The sequence below is a fragment of the Malaclemys terrapin genome, chromosome 6, assembly GCF_027887155.1.
Source record: "Malaclemys terrapin pileata isolate rMalTer1 chromosome 6, rMalTer1.hap1, whole genome shotgun sequence".
In the NCBI taxonomy this organism is placed as follows: Eukaryota; Metazoa; Chordata; order Testudines; family Emydidae; genus Malaclemys; species Malaclemys terrapin.
The window spans coordinates 39,361,415-39,379,094 of record NC_071510.1 but is presented as its reverse complement, the minus strand read 5'-3'; the positions used below and the strand labels follow the sequence as shown (position 1 = coordinate 39,379,094).

Here is a 17,680-nt window from a genome sequence, read left to right as displayed (position 1 = left end):
CAGCACATCTTAACGAAAAAGTGTTTGAGTCTGCTACCACCGAAATCAAAGGGAGTTTTGACAGCGTAGAATGTGAAAAGAAGCAAAAACCCTTCTTTAGGCTGCATACAAACATTGACTGTTTACTGTGCATTATGCCGCACAACCCTAGAGGGAAAGTGTATGGCTAAATCTAGTTTTAAAAAGGCTTATTTCTGACAGCACTCATATGCTATGTTTTAAAGCCTGGCTACCTGCCAAGGCAGCTAGCCACATTTATGTAATCCTAAGGATTTCTGTCACCTAGAGGAGAGTTATTGTAGCCATACTGGTCCCAGGACACTGGAGAGACAAGGAGCGTGAGGTAGTATCTTTTACTGGACCAATTTCTGTTGGCAAAAGAGACTGGCTTTTGAGCTACACAGAGCTTCTGCCCCAATCCTACTATAAATGCTATGTGAGTGGACCCCTGAGCCAGGTAGAGTCCATTACAGGATTGGGGCCTCAAGGAGGCACAGTCATTTCAAAATTTAGTTTTCTTTAACATTATCTAACATTAAAAGGAATGTTTCCATGCATTTACATTCTCTCTCTCTCTATATATATATAATATCTCCATTCAGTGAAAGACTTTTCCCCTCTTAATACACAAATAAATTCTCCCATATTGCGTTTACAAATAATGTGCAATACTGGGGTGAAACAGTCCAACAGACCTTATAAATCCAACAGATTAAAAAACAACAGTGGAAAGATCTAGGATTTTTATATGGTGCCTATTATCATGGTATGTAAGAGCCACACACAAACCCAGAACAAAGAGATAATTCTCTACTATCCAAGGTGAGCAAATAAATAAAAATCAAAAAGCATAAATAGTGACACAAAAATTAAATATTTATAATTTGTCCTGTTTCAGTAATCAGAGATGTTTTTAATAACTGAGCTTAGGAAAGCCATCAGAATAATAACCGGACAGTGTCCCTTTAACCTTACCGACCTCAGGTATGTCGAAACTGATGCCATAAGCCAAGTTTACATGACTGCGAAAGAAGTTAACCTAATTAAGGCCGGCGCCTCGGGAAGTCAACAGATCCAGAGGCCAGCCACACCTGACTTCATCTGTGCGACCTTGGGCGAGACAGGGACTACTGGAGTCGGGTCCTTACCCCTCTGGAGCCCACTTTCCCCAGCTGCCGTGCTCGGATCACCTCCCTGGCGGGGGTGGGGAGAGGCGTCAGCAAGGGTGTCTGTGAAGCGCTCAGCGCCCCTCGCTGAGAAGATGCTGGAGCAGGGAAAGTCTCACCGGCTGGTTTGTCCCAGCCAGGGATGCTCGTCCCACGCCGGGGCGAGGGGCTGGCGAGAGGGGCGGCTCACCCCACCTTTGCTGAGGGCGCTGTCCCCGGCCGGGGAGGCAGCGGCCCCAGAGTTGAGGATACTGCTGCCCCTGCCCCGCACGGGACAAGCGGAGACTAAGTCGGCGCCGGCGTCTCCGCTTAGCCCCGGGAAGCTGGAGCCCGGCGGCCGCCCCTCTCCCCCGCAGCCCGGCGAGTCCCCAAGCCGCACTCACATGTGGGGGTTCCGCTTGAAGGCGTTGTTCAGGTCCTTCACCACCCGCTGCACCAGCACCGCCACCTCCTCCGGGGACTCGGCCATCTTCGGCCCCCGCCACCGAGCGAGGCTGGGCTAAAGCGCTTCCGGGTCGGCGGCCCAGCGAGGAGGAACGAACCGCTCCCTGGCAACGGCGGCCACCCGGGCCGGGCGGCGGGACAGGCAGGCTCGCCGCGCTCAGTCAGGTTACCCCCCTCCGCCCTTCTCCCCCGCGCGCCGTCGCCTCCGCGCTCCAACGGCCGTAATCAGAGCAACCAGGCTTTAAAAGAGCCGCGGAACCGCCTGGGCTCTTCTGCCAACCTCCTGAGCCTGCGGGCCTCCCCCGGGTGTGCCTAGCGTGTCTGGGGTGGAGCTCGCCCTTGCACCAGCCTGATACTGCAACCGCACAGACAAGGGATGTGGCGGCTTGACGCGGGGATCCGGAGGAGACGGTTACCTGAGAGGATGCGGCCTAATAGTAGCTTGTACAGACAATTTAAAACCAAATCCCATGTGTCCTCCGAAGGAGGGGTGCGGCGCACCCTGCAGCCCTTGCGCTGCAAACATCTATGTGCTTATGTTTGCAAACATGAGTAGTCCCATTTAAATCAGCGGGCTAGCTCGCGTGGGTAAGGTTAATGAGCACAAACATAAGCGTTTGCAGCAGGCCCCCCGACTCTTGTAACGCTTGCTTCGTGCGTGCTGGTTTTTGTTTCACACGCAGGCTTGTGATTTTGGGTCTTCTTTCCCAAGCTGTTTAAAGGCGATTCGGGGGAAATCATAGCTATATAAACATCTTCATCGCTAAAGTGAGACCCCTCTGAAAATGCCCTTACAATTAGTTCAAAATATGACTTGGCTGGTCTGCCTATTTTGCTGACTTTAAATGGTCCTGATGATGCTTCTAGTTGAGAGTTCTTTTAAATAGCTACTCAGTGGTTCTCAAACTGTGGGTCAGGACCCAAAAGTGGGTCACCACCTGGTTTTAATGGGGTCGCCAGGGCTGGCCTTAGACTTGCTGGGACTGAAGCCCAGCCCCACCACTGCGGGCTGAAGCCCATGGTGAGGTTCAGGTTACAGGTTCCCCCACCTGGAACTGATGATCAGGCTTTGGCTTTCGGCTCAGGCAGGCTCAGGCTTTGGTCCTGTTCTCCCATTCCCCTTGGGTCATGTAGTAATTTTTGTTGTCAGAAGGAGGTTGTGGTGCAATGATGTTTGAGAACCCCTGATCTAGGTAAATCTGCCACTTTAAAATCTTACTTAGGGTACCAAATAGATCAAATAATGTTTGCAATCTTTCAATTTTTTTTAAAGTTTGATGAAGAAGTTTATTTTCCTATATTATTCTTAACTTGGAAAATATGAAACATTTTATTGGGATGTAATAGAAACAAACGAGTGCCTTTTGTTTACTTCTCTGTGGGCTATAGTGAGAGAAATGATTGGATTGCGGATCACATGATTTTGTGTCAACAGCTTATATTGGCATCACAATGATATTTACTCAAGGAAGGAATCAATTGGTTGCAGTAGTAAAATATAATGAAAATACTAGCAGTTTTATGGAAAAAGAGAAAACCTGATAATTTTTACAGGTTAGAATCTTAATATATTTTGCTATGGCAGACATCACCAGAAGGCAACATTACTGTTGGACCTGTTCTGTGCATGACAGACTCAGAATTTAAACTCTCGTCTTGCTCACCCTGTCCATTAAATATTAGAGGGGTGGGATTTTTGATGGGGTTTTATCTCTGTTCTTTTAAAAAAAATTGTACTTTAAAAATATTTTATGCCTTTTTTTTTTTTTTTTTTTTCTGTTCAAGGTATGGTGTAAATAACACTAAGCATTACTTTACCTGTGGTCACTTTGCATGCAGCTCCCATACAATCCATCTTCTCTGTAAGTACAATGTTGAAAAATATTATAAATTTCATGCATGAAAGTGATGTTGAATACCTAAAACATTATAATAAAACATATCCTAAACCTAAAGCCTACATTTTTAAAAATGTCTCAAAAATACAAACCATTATCCAAAACACAAACCAGAAAAACCAGTTTGGTATACATAAGTAAAAAATATTATCACAAAACAGCCAAATAGTGTGAGTTCTGGGATTCTTAATAAGTAGTCACAGACAAACTTTCTTTACTCCAAGATTCTCATTGGCGAAAATAATTTCCGTAGGCAAACAAAAACCACCCAATAAACAAGCAAACCTACACTACCACAGGCCTACCAGATGTCATGTTTCAGCCTACTTTTTATTGCCTCTCAAAAAATCTTAGGCTTAAGTGTTGTCATTGTCTGAATTTGAGAATATTTCATTAATATTAATATAAAAGGCATATACATTTGCTTTTTAATATGGTTCATTTTCACTTCCTAGTTATTTATCTTCTCGTTGCCTTGAGCTGTGTTACATTCCAAGCCATCCTTCTGCTGCAGGATGCAAGTAACTCATTGTATTTAGAGTTATTCAGATCCTGAGAGAGAACATTTGGGCCCTGGTATGGTAGCACTTGAATGAGTTTCACACTTGATATACAATGTTGACTGCATTGTCCACTTGGAGTTGAGATCGCTTGTGACTAAATTTAATTTCCTTCCTTTTCTGCTGATGTTCAATGGCCAGTCCAGTTGCTCACTCAAGTCAGTAACTCATACAGGTCATGCATACACACAGACACTAGCATGATGGGCTACCCTATTTTGGAACTCCAAAAATATTCTTAAATGCCAGGACCTGATCCTGCAAACACACGCTTTAAGTTAAGCATGTGTGAATAATCCCATTGACTTCAAGTTAAAGTTTAAACAAGTGCATAAGTATTTACAGGACAGAGGCATTAGGTGTAATGTGCACATAAGAACTTTTAGCACAGCTTAATATGCTTTACATTCAAATCTTTGGTTACTGTTGTTTTAAAATAATTAACTGTTTTTTCCCTTCCCTTCAGTTCTTTAATTTGACATACAAACAAGCAACAGTCATGTTAATGTGCACTTGTTCATTTATATGTAAAACTAGCAATTTATACATTTGTTATTCTAATATCCAATCTAATACCTAAAACATAAGGGCTAAACTGTGCCCTCCAATATACATGTATATCTCCCATGGACTTCAGAAGGGGTTATGCTCACTTATCCGAGGATAAAACTTGGCTATAAATGAAGATTTTAACCTTAACACTACACCACAAACCTATTGTATTTTGTTGTCATTTTCCAAAAATTATAACTTACTACTCTTATGTAGTCTGTAATGACTAAAATTGAATGTTATTATTAAATTAAACTTTAGTCCGCTTTATCATTTGAAAGCTTGCAATGTCGTCGTCATCATCCTCTTCATCCTCACCGTCACCACCACCAAGGCGACCTGGTAGACCTACCATATATTCCCCATTAGAGAAAAAGAGGAGGAGAAAGAGTCTAGAGAGAAAAAGGGCTCAATCAAGGATATGTATAAGAGAACAGATAGGAAGATGGATGTCACTTAGGGAAACACTTAATGTCTTCTCACATGCTGAAGTTGCCAAGTTTTTGCTGGACTTGTAAGTCATTCAAATGTCCTATATATTAAATATCATTATCTAAAGAGAAATATGAATTTTATTCTGATTGGTTTCTTTTTGATACTTTCATCTTATTTTGTATTCTAGATATGACAATTATGAAAACCGAGATGTGTGCAAGGAATCAAAAGTGAAAATACAGGAAGCGGATGGAAACTCAACATTAAATGCAGGAGAGGATGTGCCAGAGACCTCTTTAACAGCAGGCACTGAAAGGTGACTTAAAATATTTTTTTATTTTTTTTCTGTTTTTTTCCATTAAATTGTGTAAAAATAAAAAACAGTTGTCAGTGAAATAACTCCCATTCATGTGATCATTCCTCTAGGCCACGGGTTCCCAAACTTGGTTTGGGGCTCGTTCAGGGTAAGCCCCTGGTGGGCCGCGAGACCCTTTGTTTACCTGAGCGTCCGCAGGTACGGCTGCTCACAGCTCCCAGTGGCTGTGGTTAGCTGTTCCTGGCCAATGGGAGCTGCAGGAAGCAATGTCCTGGCCTGCGCTGCTTCCCGTAGCTCCCATTGGCCGGGACTGGTGAACAGCAGCCACGGGAAACTGCGAGCGGCTGGACCTGTGGATGCTCAGGTAACCAAAGTGTCTCACAGCCCACCAGGGGCTTGCCCTGAACCAAGTTTGGGAACCCCTGCTCTAGGCCATAGTGCTACCCCTCTTATGGGGCTTCTCTATTGTGGGCCAAAGCTAGGTTGATGTATGTGTGAGTGGTTGGAATTAGGATCTTAGTCCTTCAAGACACTGAGCAAACTAAGTTGTACGATGAGTCCTGTCAATTTCCTTGTAAGTTGAGGGAGCTCAGCAGCTTGCAAGTCTGAGTCCCTAATTTGTACTAATGCAGCCTATGGATAAAGATTTATACAGCACTGTGAAGATACAAATAATTCCATAAGTACTGAACATTAGAGTCCTTTTTCTTCTCTCCCACATCTCTAATCTCTCCGTAACTCTCCCTTCTCCATCACCTCCCTAGCAAAATGTCACAGAAGGTCACCAGGCCTGCCTGGAATTCCATCCTTGATCTTAGATAATTAGTCCATTCTGCTGTGTCTTCCAAGAAAGTAGAGATTGCTCCATCCTTTGCAGTCAGGCCTCAACTCAGTAGGACATTTTGCATGAGAAGGACTTTGCCTTCTATGACTCATGTAATTCTGGATAATGTGATATTAGTCCTGCCTTAGCACCAGGGGATGGGCAAGATGACCTCTTATGGTGCCTTCCAGACCTACATTTCTATGATTATATTAGGAATTTTACATAATATTTTACAAATTTAAGTTAACTGTATGGAAGTCCATAAATATTCTATATGCTAATTTTAATTTTCAAATAAGACAATGAAATTTAAAGGAGAGGTTATAAGTACACTGGGCAATAGCACATTTACATTCAGCGCAAAAGAGATCGGAATAAATAGTTTTGTCCAATTAATGGATTATAATTTACTCACTTTTCAGTGATTGACCCTCCTATCCTTAAAAGTATTTATGAACGGGACCTCTTTTGTGCATTAACTTACTGTGTACAGTTCTTTTGTCCAAAACTTTAAAATCATGTGTGAATTCACTATGGAAATGTCTATACTAAAAGTTCAGTGTTGTACAATTTGCATTGCAGAGGTCCAATGTTTCCCATCTGAAGGCATGGTGGGTTTTTTGGATGGTTTGCTTTATATATAATGAGATGATGTAAGTAGCTGAGAAACTTGCATCTTGATTATATGGTATATCCATGGTTTGCTACAGGGTGAAGAACCTCAGGAACATAGAATTTTATTTCCAAAGATACACTACATTAAATGTTGCTTCTTTTGGCTACGTTTATTTAACAGATTGCTATGTGAAGATTTAGAGGATGAATCTACAGACAGTTCAGGGGAAGAGTGTACTATTGATAATGAATATGACCTTTCTAAAAGGTAAGTAGTATTTTAAGATACTATATTGTTGCTATATTTGGTATAACAGTGTATTAAAACTGAAAGTACTAAATAAATCAGTCATATATACTATTTACCATCCATCTAAGTTGTTTGCTTAATTGTAAATGTTACACAGCTTGTTAGTGACTTAGACTGGTCTGACTCATAATAATTTTCGCTTTCTAATTCTCATGCACTGAAGCTCTGCAGGGTAGTGTTTTAATCTGTTCCTATTTAAATTAAAAAAACTAATTCATATAAGGCTTTCTAAAATCTTTTTTTCCCTTCTATATTTACCTTTTTTTAAAAAACAGCAACACCTGAACCCAAATTTTTTCAGGGTCTAAATTACTCAGTGTGTCTTAATTCATGTGTTATATTTATAATGCATTCTAATTGTCTCTATTTGTTTAGTTTTTCTTCAGTTAAACACTTGAAAAATGTGTCTATAGCAGAGGATATATTGGGTATAACAGATGAATGTGATGATGGGTCACAAGGTGACTTTATAGAAACCTTTGAGGAGACAACTCGTGATATGACTTTGGATGACACCCAGGATATTTCTCATGAAAAAATTCACATTGTTTACGAACGATGCCTTCTTCAACTAGCCAAAAAAATTGTTATACCAAAATGTATGTTTTGTGCTGGTGAAGTTGATATTTCTGTACAGCCTGTTTCCTCTTGTGTGCATTTGATATGGGTGAGTAATATACCTTGTAAATGTCTCTCTCTCTCTCTCTCGCTAACTAATTCTCAATATGTTAATAGTAGTTTAATTTTCTATGGTCCTGATCCTGCAATCAGATCAACATGTGCAAAGCCCTGTGGAGTTTCACTGATTTAAATGAAACCCCATGCCTCCTGCACAGTATCCCTTTGAAATTAATTACTTCCACAAAGGTCAGCTCACATGAGTCTAATTGCAGGAGTGAGACCTCAGTGTTTATTTTTAATATCCTCGGGCCTGTTTCTGCATATCCTAATTTAGTCAATAGTTCTCACTTGCTCAAGTAATCATGTTGAGCCCAATGGAATTACTCAGATGAGTAAGGACTACTTACGTGAGTAAAGATGTGCAGGATAAGTCCCTAGGTTTTCTGATGTGAGCTTTTCTATGTCTTTTATTTTATCACATATCATATCCTGTCATTGAGTGGACATACTTAAATAGGGTCCAAAATGTATATATTGTAAAGTCAAGCTTTCAAAAAACTGAAGACCAATAAAAAATATTTCCAGAAGAAAAAAAATGAAATAAGCAAATATTGTTCCTGCAGTCTCTTTGAAACCCTGGTGTTGCAACACTAAGAACTGGAAAGTGAAGGTGACTGTATACAAGAAGCTAAATGAATTCATTGATTTTTTTTTTTCCATTGTTCCAGTTGAGAGACATGTAAACAGTAAATAAAAAGCATAAATAGTAATGAGTTCAACGGATTTCTAAAATTCTTTCATTTTTAAGGAGTTGATAGTAATATATGTAAGCTACTTGGTTATCAGTGTGTTGTTGTTTTTTTTAATTAAAAGTGCTCCTTAAAACTATCCATAAAATTCTAGATCTAATTTTTAGTTTTATGGCTTGTTAAAATGCAAACAATAAGTACACGGCCTCACTTATTTCTTTTTGTTTTATTCTTTTGCTTAATATTCAACACGTCTAGAAATGTAGTGCAGGACATATAGCATTTGAATGGTCTTCTCAACCCTTGGTAAAAGGACAGACGCATGCAGGAGACCTTGCTTTATCTGCTGCAATCATACTGTCAGGAAACAATTTTGGAAAAATTTCACAAATGGCAAACTTTATGAAGTTGACATTCGTAAGTGCAAGTACATTCTTCAGAATGCAACGTCACTTTATTGTTCCAACTATAGAATCCTTCTGGTGTCGTATGAAGCAACACATTTTGGAGGAATTACATGGGAAGGAAGTAGTCATTATGGGTAAATAAAGCATTACAAAACTTAATTGTTTTTTGGATACCTCATCCAAATTTGTTCCTTGATTTTTTTTAAAAAATATTCTTACTACATTTATTAAAATAGGTAACCTCGATTTTATTTCTCTCAGAATAAAACTTTTCTATTTAATTCTTAATGTGCAGGAGATGGACGCATGGATGGCCCTGGCCACTCTGCACAGTATTGTGTATACTCATTCATGGATTTAGAAACTAAACAAATTTTAGCTATTGAAATAGTGGATAAACGCAAAACGCAACTGAACTCCCCATTTATGGAGAAGGAAGCCTTTCGAAGAGGATTACAAAAGTTGTTGGATGAACAGCTAATGGTCAAAGAAGTGGTTACTGATTCACACACTCAAATCTCTGCTTTGATAAGTAATTATCACTCTTAACTTTTTACTAAGGCTCTACAAAATTCTGTAAGTTCAAGGCATACTGTTAGTTTAGGCCCAACATTTGACTTCCCTGAAAAATCATCTCTTTGAAAATATCCATTGGATTTTCAGTTTGTATTTTTAAAAAGAAATCCATTATACGAGTCTCTGAAGAATTAAAACTGTGGTTCCATTTTTTGTGTGACTAACGCAAAAAGAATGTTTACTAATGTTGCTGTCCACTATTGGCTTCCAGTCGTTTACTACCTGGAGGTCAAATTTCTTCCCTCAGAACTGGGAGTGCAACTCCCAGTGATGTCAGTTGGAATTGCCCATAGCTATCTGAAGAGAGAGTTTGGTTCTAGCAGCCCAGATTTTGCTTTAACAAATAAGTAATTATTACTCGCACAAGTAGTCCCATTGACTTCCATAAAACTGAAAGGATTTCCAGCATTTGGACTTAACACTGTTCACAAAGCACTGCTGAACTAATCAGTGATACTAGCGCATAAACAAGGAAATAAATAAAAAACAGCATTTTAATGTCAGTCTCTTAAATATACAAGGTAGGAAGAATCAATATTTGCCAGATAGGAAGGACATAATCAGTAAGGAAAGACACTTCACTTTCAAGTTTCTAAAAAGGTTTTGCTGGAGCTGGTTGAAAAATGAGGAGGCTTTCTATAGAAACTTTTGATTTTTGGCAGAAAATTAAAAATGCTGCTGCACTGTCTCATGAGAGCTGTAGTTTGGGCTCCTCAAGTTCTCATTCTCCTCTATATACCCATAGTCAGACCATTCATCATCATATGGTGTACTGAGGTCTTCCTACTTGGAGAGAAAAAGTGGGTGTATTGTATCATAGGAGTCTCTGGCCATGGTGCATTGTGTGGTCTGGCTGAAAGCGTGGCCCATACAAGAGAATGGGGACATGAGGCAACCAAAGTACATCTCCAAGGAGGTACTGTAGGAGCATTCCTAAATCAAGATATTTTGGTTTTCAGCCGAAAAATTGAAATTTTCTGTGAGGAAAAAAAATTAGTCAAAAATACAATTTGCTGTTGAAAAACATTTTTAACAGAAAATTTTCAACCAGTTTTAAAACTCTGTAGTTGACCGTGTACTTTTAAGGCTTACCTCTGTATTACTTTTCTACTATATTACTTTAATTATGTAATTAGAATTTCGGCTTAGTCAGATAACACAAAGTACTGTATAATGTATTTCAAGCCATACATAAGGGTCAAAATTAGGGCTGTCGATTAATTGCAGTAAACTCACGTGATTAACTAAAAAAAAGTTAATTGTGATTAATGGCAGTTTTAATCGCACTATTAAACAATAGAATGTTTAATAGATTATAATTAAACAATTAACATTTATTAAATATTTTGGAAGTTTTTCTACATTTTTCAAATATTTGATTACATTTAGAACACAGAATACAAAAGGTATAGTGCTCACTTTATATAATTATTTTTATTACAAATATTTGCACTGTAAAAATGATAAAAGAAATAGTAGTTTTCAATTCACTTCTTATAAGTACCATAGTGCAATCTCTATTGTGAAAGTGCAATTTACAAATGTAGATTTTTTTTGGTTACATAACTGCACTCAAAACCAAAACAATGTAAAACTTTAAAGCCTACAAGTCCACTCATTCCTACTTCTTGTTCAGCCACTCACTAAAACAAACCAATTTGTTTACATTTACGGGAGCTAATGATGCCCGCTTCTTATTTACAATGTCACCTGAAAATGAGAACAAGCGTTCGCATGGCACTGTTGTAGCCGGCATTGCTAGGTATTAACATGCCAGATATGCTAAACATTTGTATGCCTCTTCATGCTTCCGCCACTATACCAGAGGACATGCTTCCATGCCGATGTCCTCGGTTTAAAAAAAAAAATGCATTAATTAAATTTGTGACTGAACTCCTTGGGGGAGAATTGTGTGTCTCCTGCTCTGTTTTACCTACATTCTGCCATATATTTTGTGTTATGGCAGTCTTGGATGACGACCCCGCACATGTTGTTCAATTTAAGAACACTTTCACTGCAGATTTGACAAAATGCAAAGAAGGTACCAATGTGAGATTTCTCAAGATAGCTACAGCACTTGATCCAAGGTATAAGAATCTGAAGTGCCTTCCAAAATCTGAGAGGGGTGAGGTGTGGAGCATGTTTTCTGAAATCTTAAAAGAGCAACACCAGTGCGGAAATTGCAGAACCCGAACCACCAAAAAAGAAAATCAACCTTTTGTTGGTGGCATCTGACTCAGATGATGAAAATGAACATGTGTCAGTCCGCACTGCTTTGGATTGTTATTGAGCAGAACCCCTCATCAGCATGGAAGAATGTATTCTGGAATGGTGGTTGAAGCATGAAGGGACATATGAATCTTTACAGCATCTGGTACGTAAATATCTTGCGATGCTGGCTACAACAGTGCCATGAGAACGCCTGTTCTCACTTTCAAGTGACATTGTAAACAAGCGGGCAGCATTATCTCCTGCAAATGTAAACAAACTTCTTTGTCTGAGCAATTGGCTGAACAAAGAAGTAGGACTGATTGAACTTGTAGGCTCTAAAGTTTAACATTGTTTTATTTTTGAGTGCAGTTATTTTTTGTACATAATTCTACATTTGTAAGTTCAACTTTCATGATAAGAGATTGCACTACAGTACTTGTATGAGGTGAATTAAAAATACTATTTTTCTTTTTTACAGTGCAAATATTTGTAATAAAAAATAAAGTGAGCAATGTACACTTTGTATTCTGTATTGTAATTGAAATCAGTATATTTGAAAATGTAGAAAACATCCAAAAAATTTAAATAAATGGTATTCTATTATTGTTTAACAGTGATTAATCATGATTAATTTTTTATAATCACTTGACAGCCCTAGTCAAAATCTATCCAATGGTTCTGATGATGTAAATCTTGAAAAAATATCTTAAAATGGTTTGTAGATGTTGTCAGAATCCCCAAGTGGAATAATAGGTCTAACTTTTTTCTGTCAATATGCCTACACTGCCCAAAAAAAAAAAAAAAGTGTGTTTGTTAGCTAACTCAGGTTCAAATAGCAGTGAAGGCACAGCAGCTTGGCTTTTTAATTTGGATTAGAAGCTTAAATTCAAACTCAGGCTCCCCTAGAGACTTGAACTTAAGCTATTAAAAAGTCATGTCTTCACTGCTGTTAGAACCCAAATTAATATTGCACTTTTTTTTTCCAGAGTAGACATATCTTACATTTTTTGGGTACAGTGTCTAATGTGGGTGGAAATCAGTGATACCTCTAAAAATCACTAGAAGTGCTGAATCATGATAGAGTACTGATGCTTGTAAGTTGCAGGAGCTGTTATGTATAATTATGTAAACAATATACAATAACTGTCCTTTTTACAATTAAATTTTCATATTGCTGTCCAAAAAGGACTGAAAACTAAATTGTATTTGCTTTTATTTTAACTGGCATTATAAAATGTACTTTTAAAAAATTATATACTTCTCTGCTATCAGACATTTGTATTCAGCAGGCTTCCGTGCTTAACATTGTGTATTATCTAGGTGTGTTAAACTGCTGTAGTGATCACTGAGCTTTAAATCAGTCATGTTTTATATGCTCTGCCAATGTGCATTTGGGGAAAATTATGATAAATGAATTTGGAAAAAATAAAATGTTTAATTTCACACAGGTGCTATTAATAAACTGAACAGCAATGAAACATGAATCTAATTATTATGTTTGGGTTTTTTTATCCACAGCAAAGAAATTTCCCTGTGTAATCCATTCATATGACATATGGGGTGGTGCCAAAAATCTTGGAAATAAATTAATTGAGGTAACATTTCTCTGAGTACAGAATAACTATATATTTTGTAGTTACTTGTAATGGTATAATAAAATTGATCATAGTACATTCATAACACAATATTTGGCTTAATATCTCAGGGGATTGATAATAAGATATAGAGTCTTTAACAGGTTCAAATCCAGCCCAAGTCAGTAGTTATAGAATGCTATCACTAATGGATATGTGTCAGCTCTGTGAACTATCTATGATGATCTCAGTTAATTTCTATGGGGCAGATCCTCAGTTGGTGTAACTTGTCATGGCTCTATTGACTTCAAGTACCACTGAAGTAATTGGAGCTATGGCAATTTACATCAACTTAGGATCTGCCTCTCATTGTCCATAGCAGAAAAAACACCATGATTGATCCTAAGCGGCCTCCATTTTCGCAGTCTCAGTATACAGGCAAAGAATGAATGGCTTGGAGATGAACTAATCTCTCATCATTAGAGGTGTTTTTTTTCTACATTGGGCACATCAGTTGGGCAATGTGGGAAAGCTTATATTTTCAATATCTGTGCTGTGCTATTATTATGATAGTTTATATTATGGTATTGGCCAGAATTTGGAGGTGCTGTACAGAATACAGGAAGACACACACTCTCTCTGCCTACAGAAAGTGTTTACTATATATAATTTCAGTAGATAAGTAGAGGACACACACACAGGCACGCCATTTTGTTTTTAATAGTTATGCATGCCTTTATTTTTCAGGCTAGCAGACAGAAAGATTGTCGCCGTCTTTTACAGTGGTGTTCAGATATTGTCAATTATTTCTGGTTTTGCTGCAAGGAAGCAAATTCATATGAAAAATTTATTGTAAGTTGTAATTTAGAGTTAAGTTGTATTATTCAAATACAATATTTTACTGCAGTGAATTACATTTTATTATCATGGTTTCTTAACATTGTAGGGAATGTGGTGTGGCTTAGTTCATCATGTGGTCAATGAACATCAGTGGGCTAGTGGAAACGGCATCATTGAGGGACGGTGCAAACATGGTCCTCAAATGGATGAAAGAGAAAAGGAATGGCTAGAAAAGGGAAGCAAACCTCACACTGAAATGTGCAGAATAATTTTGGATAAAAAGTTTCTGAGAAACATCCCATACTTTCTTCAGTTTAGGTATAACTAATTTGAATTGTGGATGTTAGGCTGTCTTTGTTTCCTCCAAGTTATTCTCTTCCCTTCCTACTAAAAATGAATATAGACTGTGTGCCAAAAAAGGTAGTTTTGCATATATACTAAATCATTCAAACTCATTTAGTAGTAATAAACCATGTAACACAGTTGAAGCTAAGTGAATTTTAAATGTAACAATTGTAATTTAAAAGGAAAAGTTACTTGCTAATAAAAAGTCTTTCTACACTTCATTAATATTTATGTGCTAGTTATATAGTGTGTTCCTGATAATGTTAAAGATGTTTCTGAAAAACAAATCATATATTTATTTTTATAAAGATCCACATTTGATCTGGAACAGTTTCAGCAGCATGTGCATATGTATGCTCCCGAAAGATTTGAATACACCTATCCAGTGTACAGAGCAAGATGTTTTTTGGCTGCTATTGATTACAATATGCATTTGAACCGGCAAACCATGCACAATCAACAGAATCAGTTAATGTAAGTCTGTCACTGCACTAATCTATTGTTTCTTTTTTTTTTAGTCAATAGTTGCAGTTAATTATCATTTGCGCTAAGAAATGAGATTGTATTATTACCTACAGCATTACACACGTACTATTGACCACATTTCTTGCTGAGTTCAGGGGAATTATGTCAGAAGAGAATTTGGCTTTTTCTTATGTTAATACAAAGTTCAGGATTCTACATAATTTGCATGAGAGAGAGAGAACACACAGCTAGAGATGATTCAGCACTTGAACAAGTATGCTCAAAAAGTGCATGGTTCAGCCACAGTCTCAGCCTGTAATAGCTAGTATGAACCTATGATGCTCACTAAGAAGCTACAAAGTAGTAGTAAATGCAACCAGTTGCTTTTCCACGTTCCTCACATGGTGTCTTTGTCGGTCAATTTTATGCTGTGTTTGGATCCCCTGCTCACCTCAATCACTCCTTTACTCGATAATTGCTCAGCTGCAGCATAGAGAACCTTTATTACGTTTGACTCTGCAGAACGTCCTAAAGTTAGTCTCAGAAAAGTCACTGCACGTAGGGCTCGCTGAGTATGTGAGCATGAATACGAGGAGAGGGGGAATGGAGTATATGTAAATATACTGTCTTGTATCCCTTAATGTTAATCTTTTCCTCAGTGTAAATTTGTGAAGCTCCATTGACTTCAATTGTAAACAGAAGGATAGAGACTAATTACATTTTTTTCAGGCTTTTAGGGGCTGATCTTGTAGCCCTTTTACTACACAAATTTCCCCACAGAAGTTAGTGTGTGAGTAGAGTTTGCAGGACTGAGTCCTTTAATTTATACATATTGATGGATGAAACCATGTATTTCTATAATTATCTTGTATGCGATGTTTATTAAATTCAGCATTTTTTCTCCTAATAAAACATTCCCCCCTCTCTCTTTTTTTTTATTTTTATAATAGATACCGTAGAATTTACCATAGGAAATCTGGGAGATGGACCTTGGTACCCAAGAAAGAAAATAAGCATTATGTATATACTGATGACATAATGGAGGAGATATTTCAACGCTGTTTGGGGATGTAGCAAGAGGTCCTGAAGGCTAAACCTCTGAAACCAAATATTTCAAGACTGATTGCAAAATGAATTATACTAATTAGCCTTCTTTCACAATTGAAAAAAAAAACTTCTCCAGGCTTATATTTATTGGAATTACCTATGGTAATGCTTGATTATTTAGGTTATATTTAGGATATAGTTATTTAACGTTTTATTCTTGGGGAGGGGAAAGTGAACTATTTGTATTGGTATTAATATGCATTTCTGGTGGGGTTGGTTAAATAGTCAAGTTATAATAACTTGCTAACCTTTTAATTGTGTGCCTGTGTGTATATACATACACACACACACACACACACACACACACACACATTAACTTCTTAATTTTGGGAACAACGTTTCTCAAAGACTAAAACTACTTTTTGATAAAGTGATAAGCACAATGTTTATGTATGATAAATTGTTTTCAGTATGAGTTATATAATGTCATAGATTACAAACTTTTGTGTTTATTTGAAATAATCAGTGTCATTAAATAAAAGGATACTGTTAGGTCTGTTGGGCCCAAATTTCATTTACTTTAACATTGTAATAATTTGATAATGACTGTATGAATTTACATAGTGGTTTTCATCTTTGCATTGTTTTACTAATATGTAATTAATCCTTACAATTCCTTTGTGGTTTAGGTGTTATTCTACTGGTGGGAAGCTGAGAAAGGAGTTAAGTGACTTGTCCAAGGTCACAGAGGGACTTGGTGTCAAAACTGAAGCAGTCTGGAATTTATTTCTTTTCTCTAATGTGGCAGTTTCTCAAGATTTAAATTCTCTGTTTTAAGTACTTCATTTTGTATGTCTCTCTAAAAATATGTGATCTGCCTCTGTACATAGATGACATTAATTTTATCAAAATGTGATTTATTTAAGTTTTTAAAATTACTCATGCAGGGCACGAGGGAGAGATGCTCAGGTAGCACATTTCTCATTTTGATTTTTCTGTGAGCTAGTGCCGCACTAATATGAGGGTGACCCCTTTCATAAATTTTAGTACACGTACACACATATACTTAACATATTTTCTGTATATGAAATATGTTCTTTCCAGTTGGGTCTTGAGTCTATGATTGCGTGGTCAGCCTAGAAAGGGTGTGTTTATTGGGCTTAACTGGGGCCCATGGGAGCTTTGGAATGTAGTGTTTGGCAGGGCTGTGGCAATTTGAGAGATCTGTACAAATAAGTATCCTCAAGACTTTAGAGTAACCAAAAAACCACCTTGGGGAACTGAATGTCTTTTCTTTCTTTCTTTCTTACCTCCCTTTAACTAATATTTTAATCTACCTGAGTCCTCTTGGTACCATGCCAGAAATCCTGTATGAAAGTATTATTTAACACAAAAATTATTTTAAAATTAAGTACATGGAAATGTTAATATTTACAGTGGGGATAGTTAATTGATAGAATCATAAAAATAAAAAAGCCCCACTCCTGTAGTTCACTTTGCAAGGGTACTCTGCTATGTCCATGGGTTTCAAAACTGTGAATATGATGGTAAAGATTGACATCCTTGTTCTGTATTTTCAGAGGCACAAGTACCAATGTGCGGTTTGAACAACTGCTCCTATTCTTTATCCCATTTTTAAAAGTTTAATTTTGGTTATTTTTCTATCCAACAACAATTTAGTAACAAAGGTGACACAGTTGCTCCAGACACTTTTGTTGTACTG

At 37.6% G+C, this 17,680-nt stretch overlaps 2 protein-coding genes across 6 annotated transcripts in view; one reads left to right on the top strand and one right to left on the bottom strand.

Annotated features, from left to right (window-relative positions):
- Positions 1–1,642, bottom strand: part of PTAR1 (protein prenyltransferase alpha subunit repeat containing 1) — a 46,627-nt gene extending 44,985 nt beyond the window's left edge. Inside the window, exon 1 of the mRNA XM_054031304.1 lies at positions 1,550–1,642. Coding sequence (XP_053887279.1) covers positions 1,550–1,635 — 86 coding nt within the window. The 5' untranslated portion in view covers positions 1,636–1,642. The remainder of the gene's footprint in view (positions 1–1,549) is intronic.
- Positions 1,643–1,695: 53 nt separating this feature from the next.
- On the top strand, positions 1,696–17,662 carry LOC128838854 (uncharacterized). Of its 5 annotated transcripts, none has more exons than XR_008445289.1 (14): positions 1,696–1,775; positions 3,396–3,472; positions 4,902–5,134; positions 5,243–5,371; positions 6,994–7,080; positions 7,498–7,789; positions 8,751–9,033; positions 9,195–9,431; positions 13,205–13,281; positions 14,008–14,112; positions 14,207–14,418; positions 14,755–14,919; positions 15,861–16,119; positions 16,647–17,662. XR_008445289.1 is itself a non-coding variant. In XM_054031302.1 (12 exons), the coding sequence occupies exons 2-12, from the start codon at positions 4,908–4,910 to the stop codon at positions 15,982–15,984; spliced, it is 1,938 nt and encodes a 645-aa protein (XP_053887277.1). In that variant the 5' UTR covers positions 3,379–3,472; positions 4,902–4,907; the 3' UTR covers positions 15,985–16,513. The 5 variants fall into 5 exon arrangements, 2 of the variants coding, with proteins under 2 accessions (XP_053887278.1, XP_053887277.1); XR_008445291.1 differs by lacking the exon at positions 1,696–1,775 and adding an exon at positions 1,976–2,054; XR_008445288.1 differs by lacking the exon at positions 1,696–1,775 and adding an exon at positions 2,114–2,198.
- The last annotated feature ends 18 nt before the right edge of the window (positions 17,663–17,680 follow it).

What these genes read in the sequence shown, in the direction of transcription:
- LOC128838854 (XM_054031302.1), top strand. Translation starts at nt 4,908, where the DNA reads ATGTCGTCGTCATCATCCTCTTCATCCTCACCGTCACCACCACCAAGG. An exon ending in TCAAATCTCTGCTTTGATAA is followed by an intron (nt 9,432 to 13,204) that starts GTAATTATCACT and finishes TTTTATCCACAG; the next exon opens with CAAAGAAATTTCCCTGTGTA. An exon ending in CCATACTTTCTTCAGTTTAG is followed by an intron (nt 14,419 to 14,754) that starts GTATAACTAATT and finishes ATTTTTATAAAG; the next exon opens with ATCCACATTTGATCTGGAAC.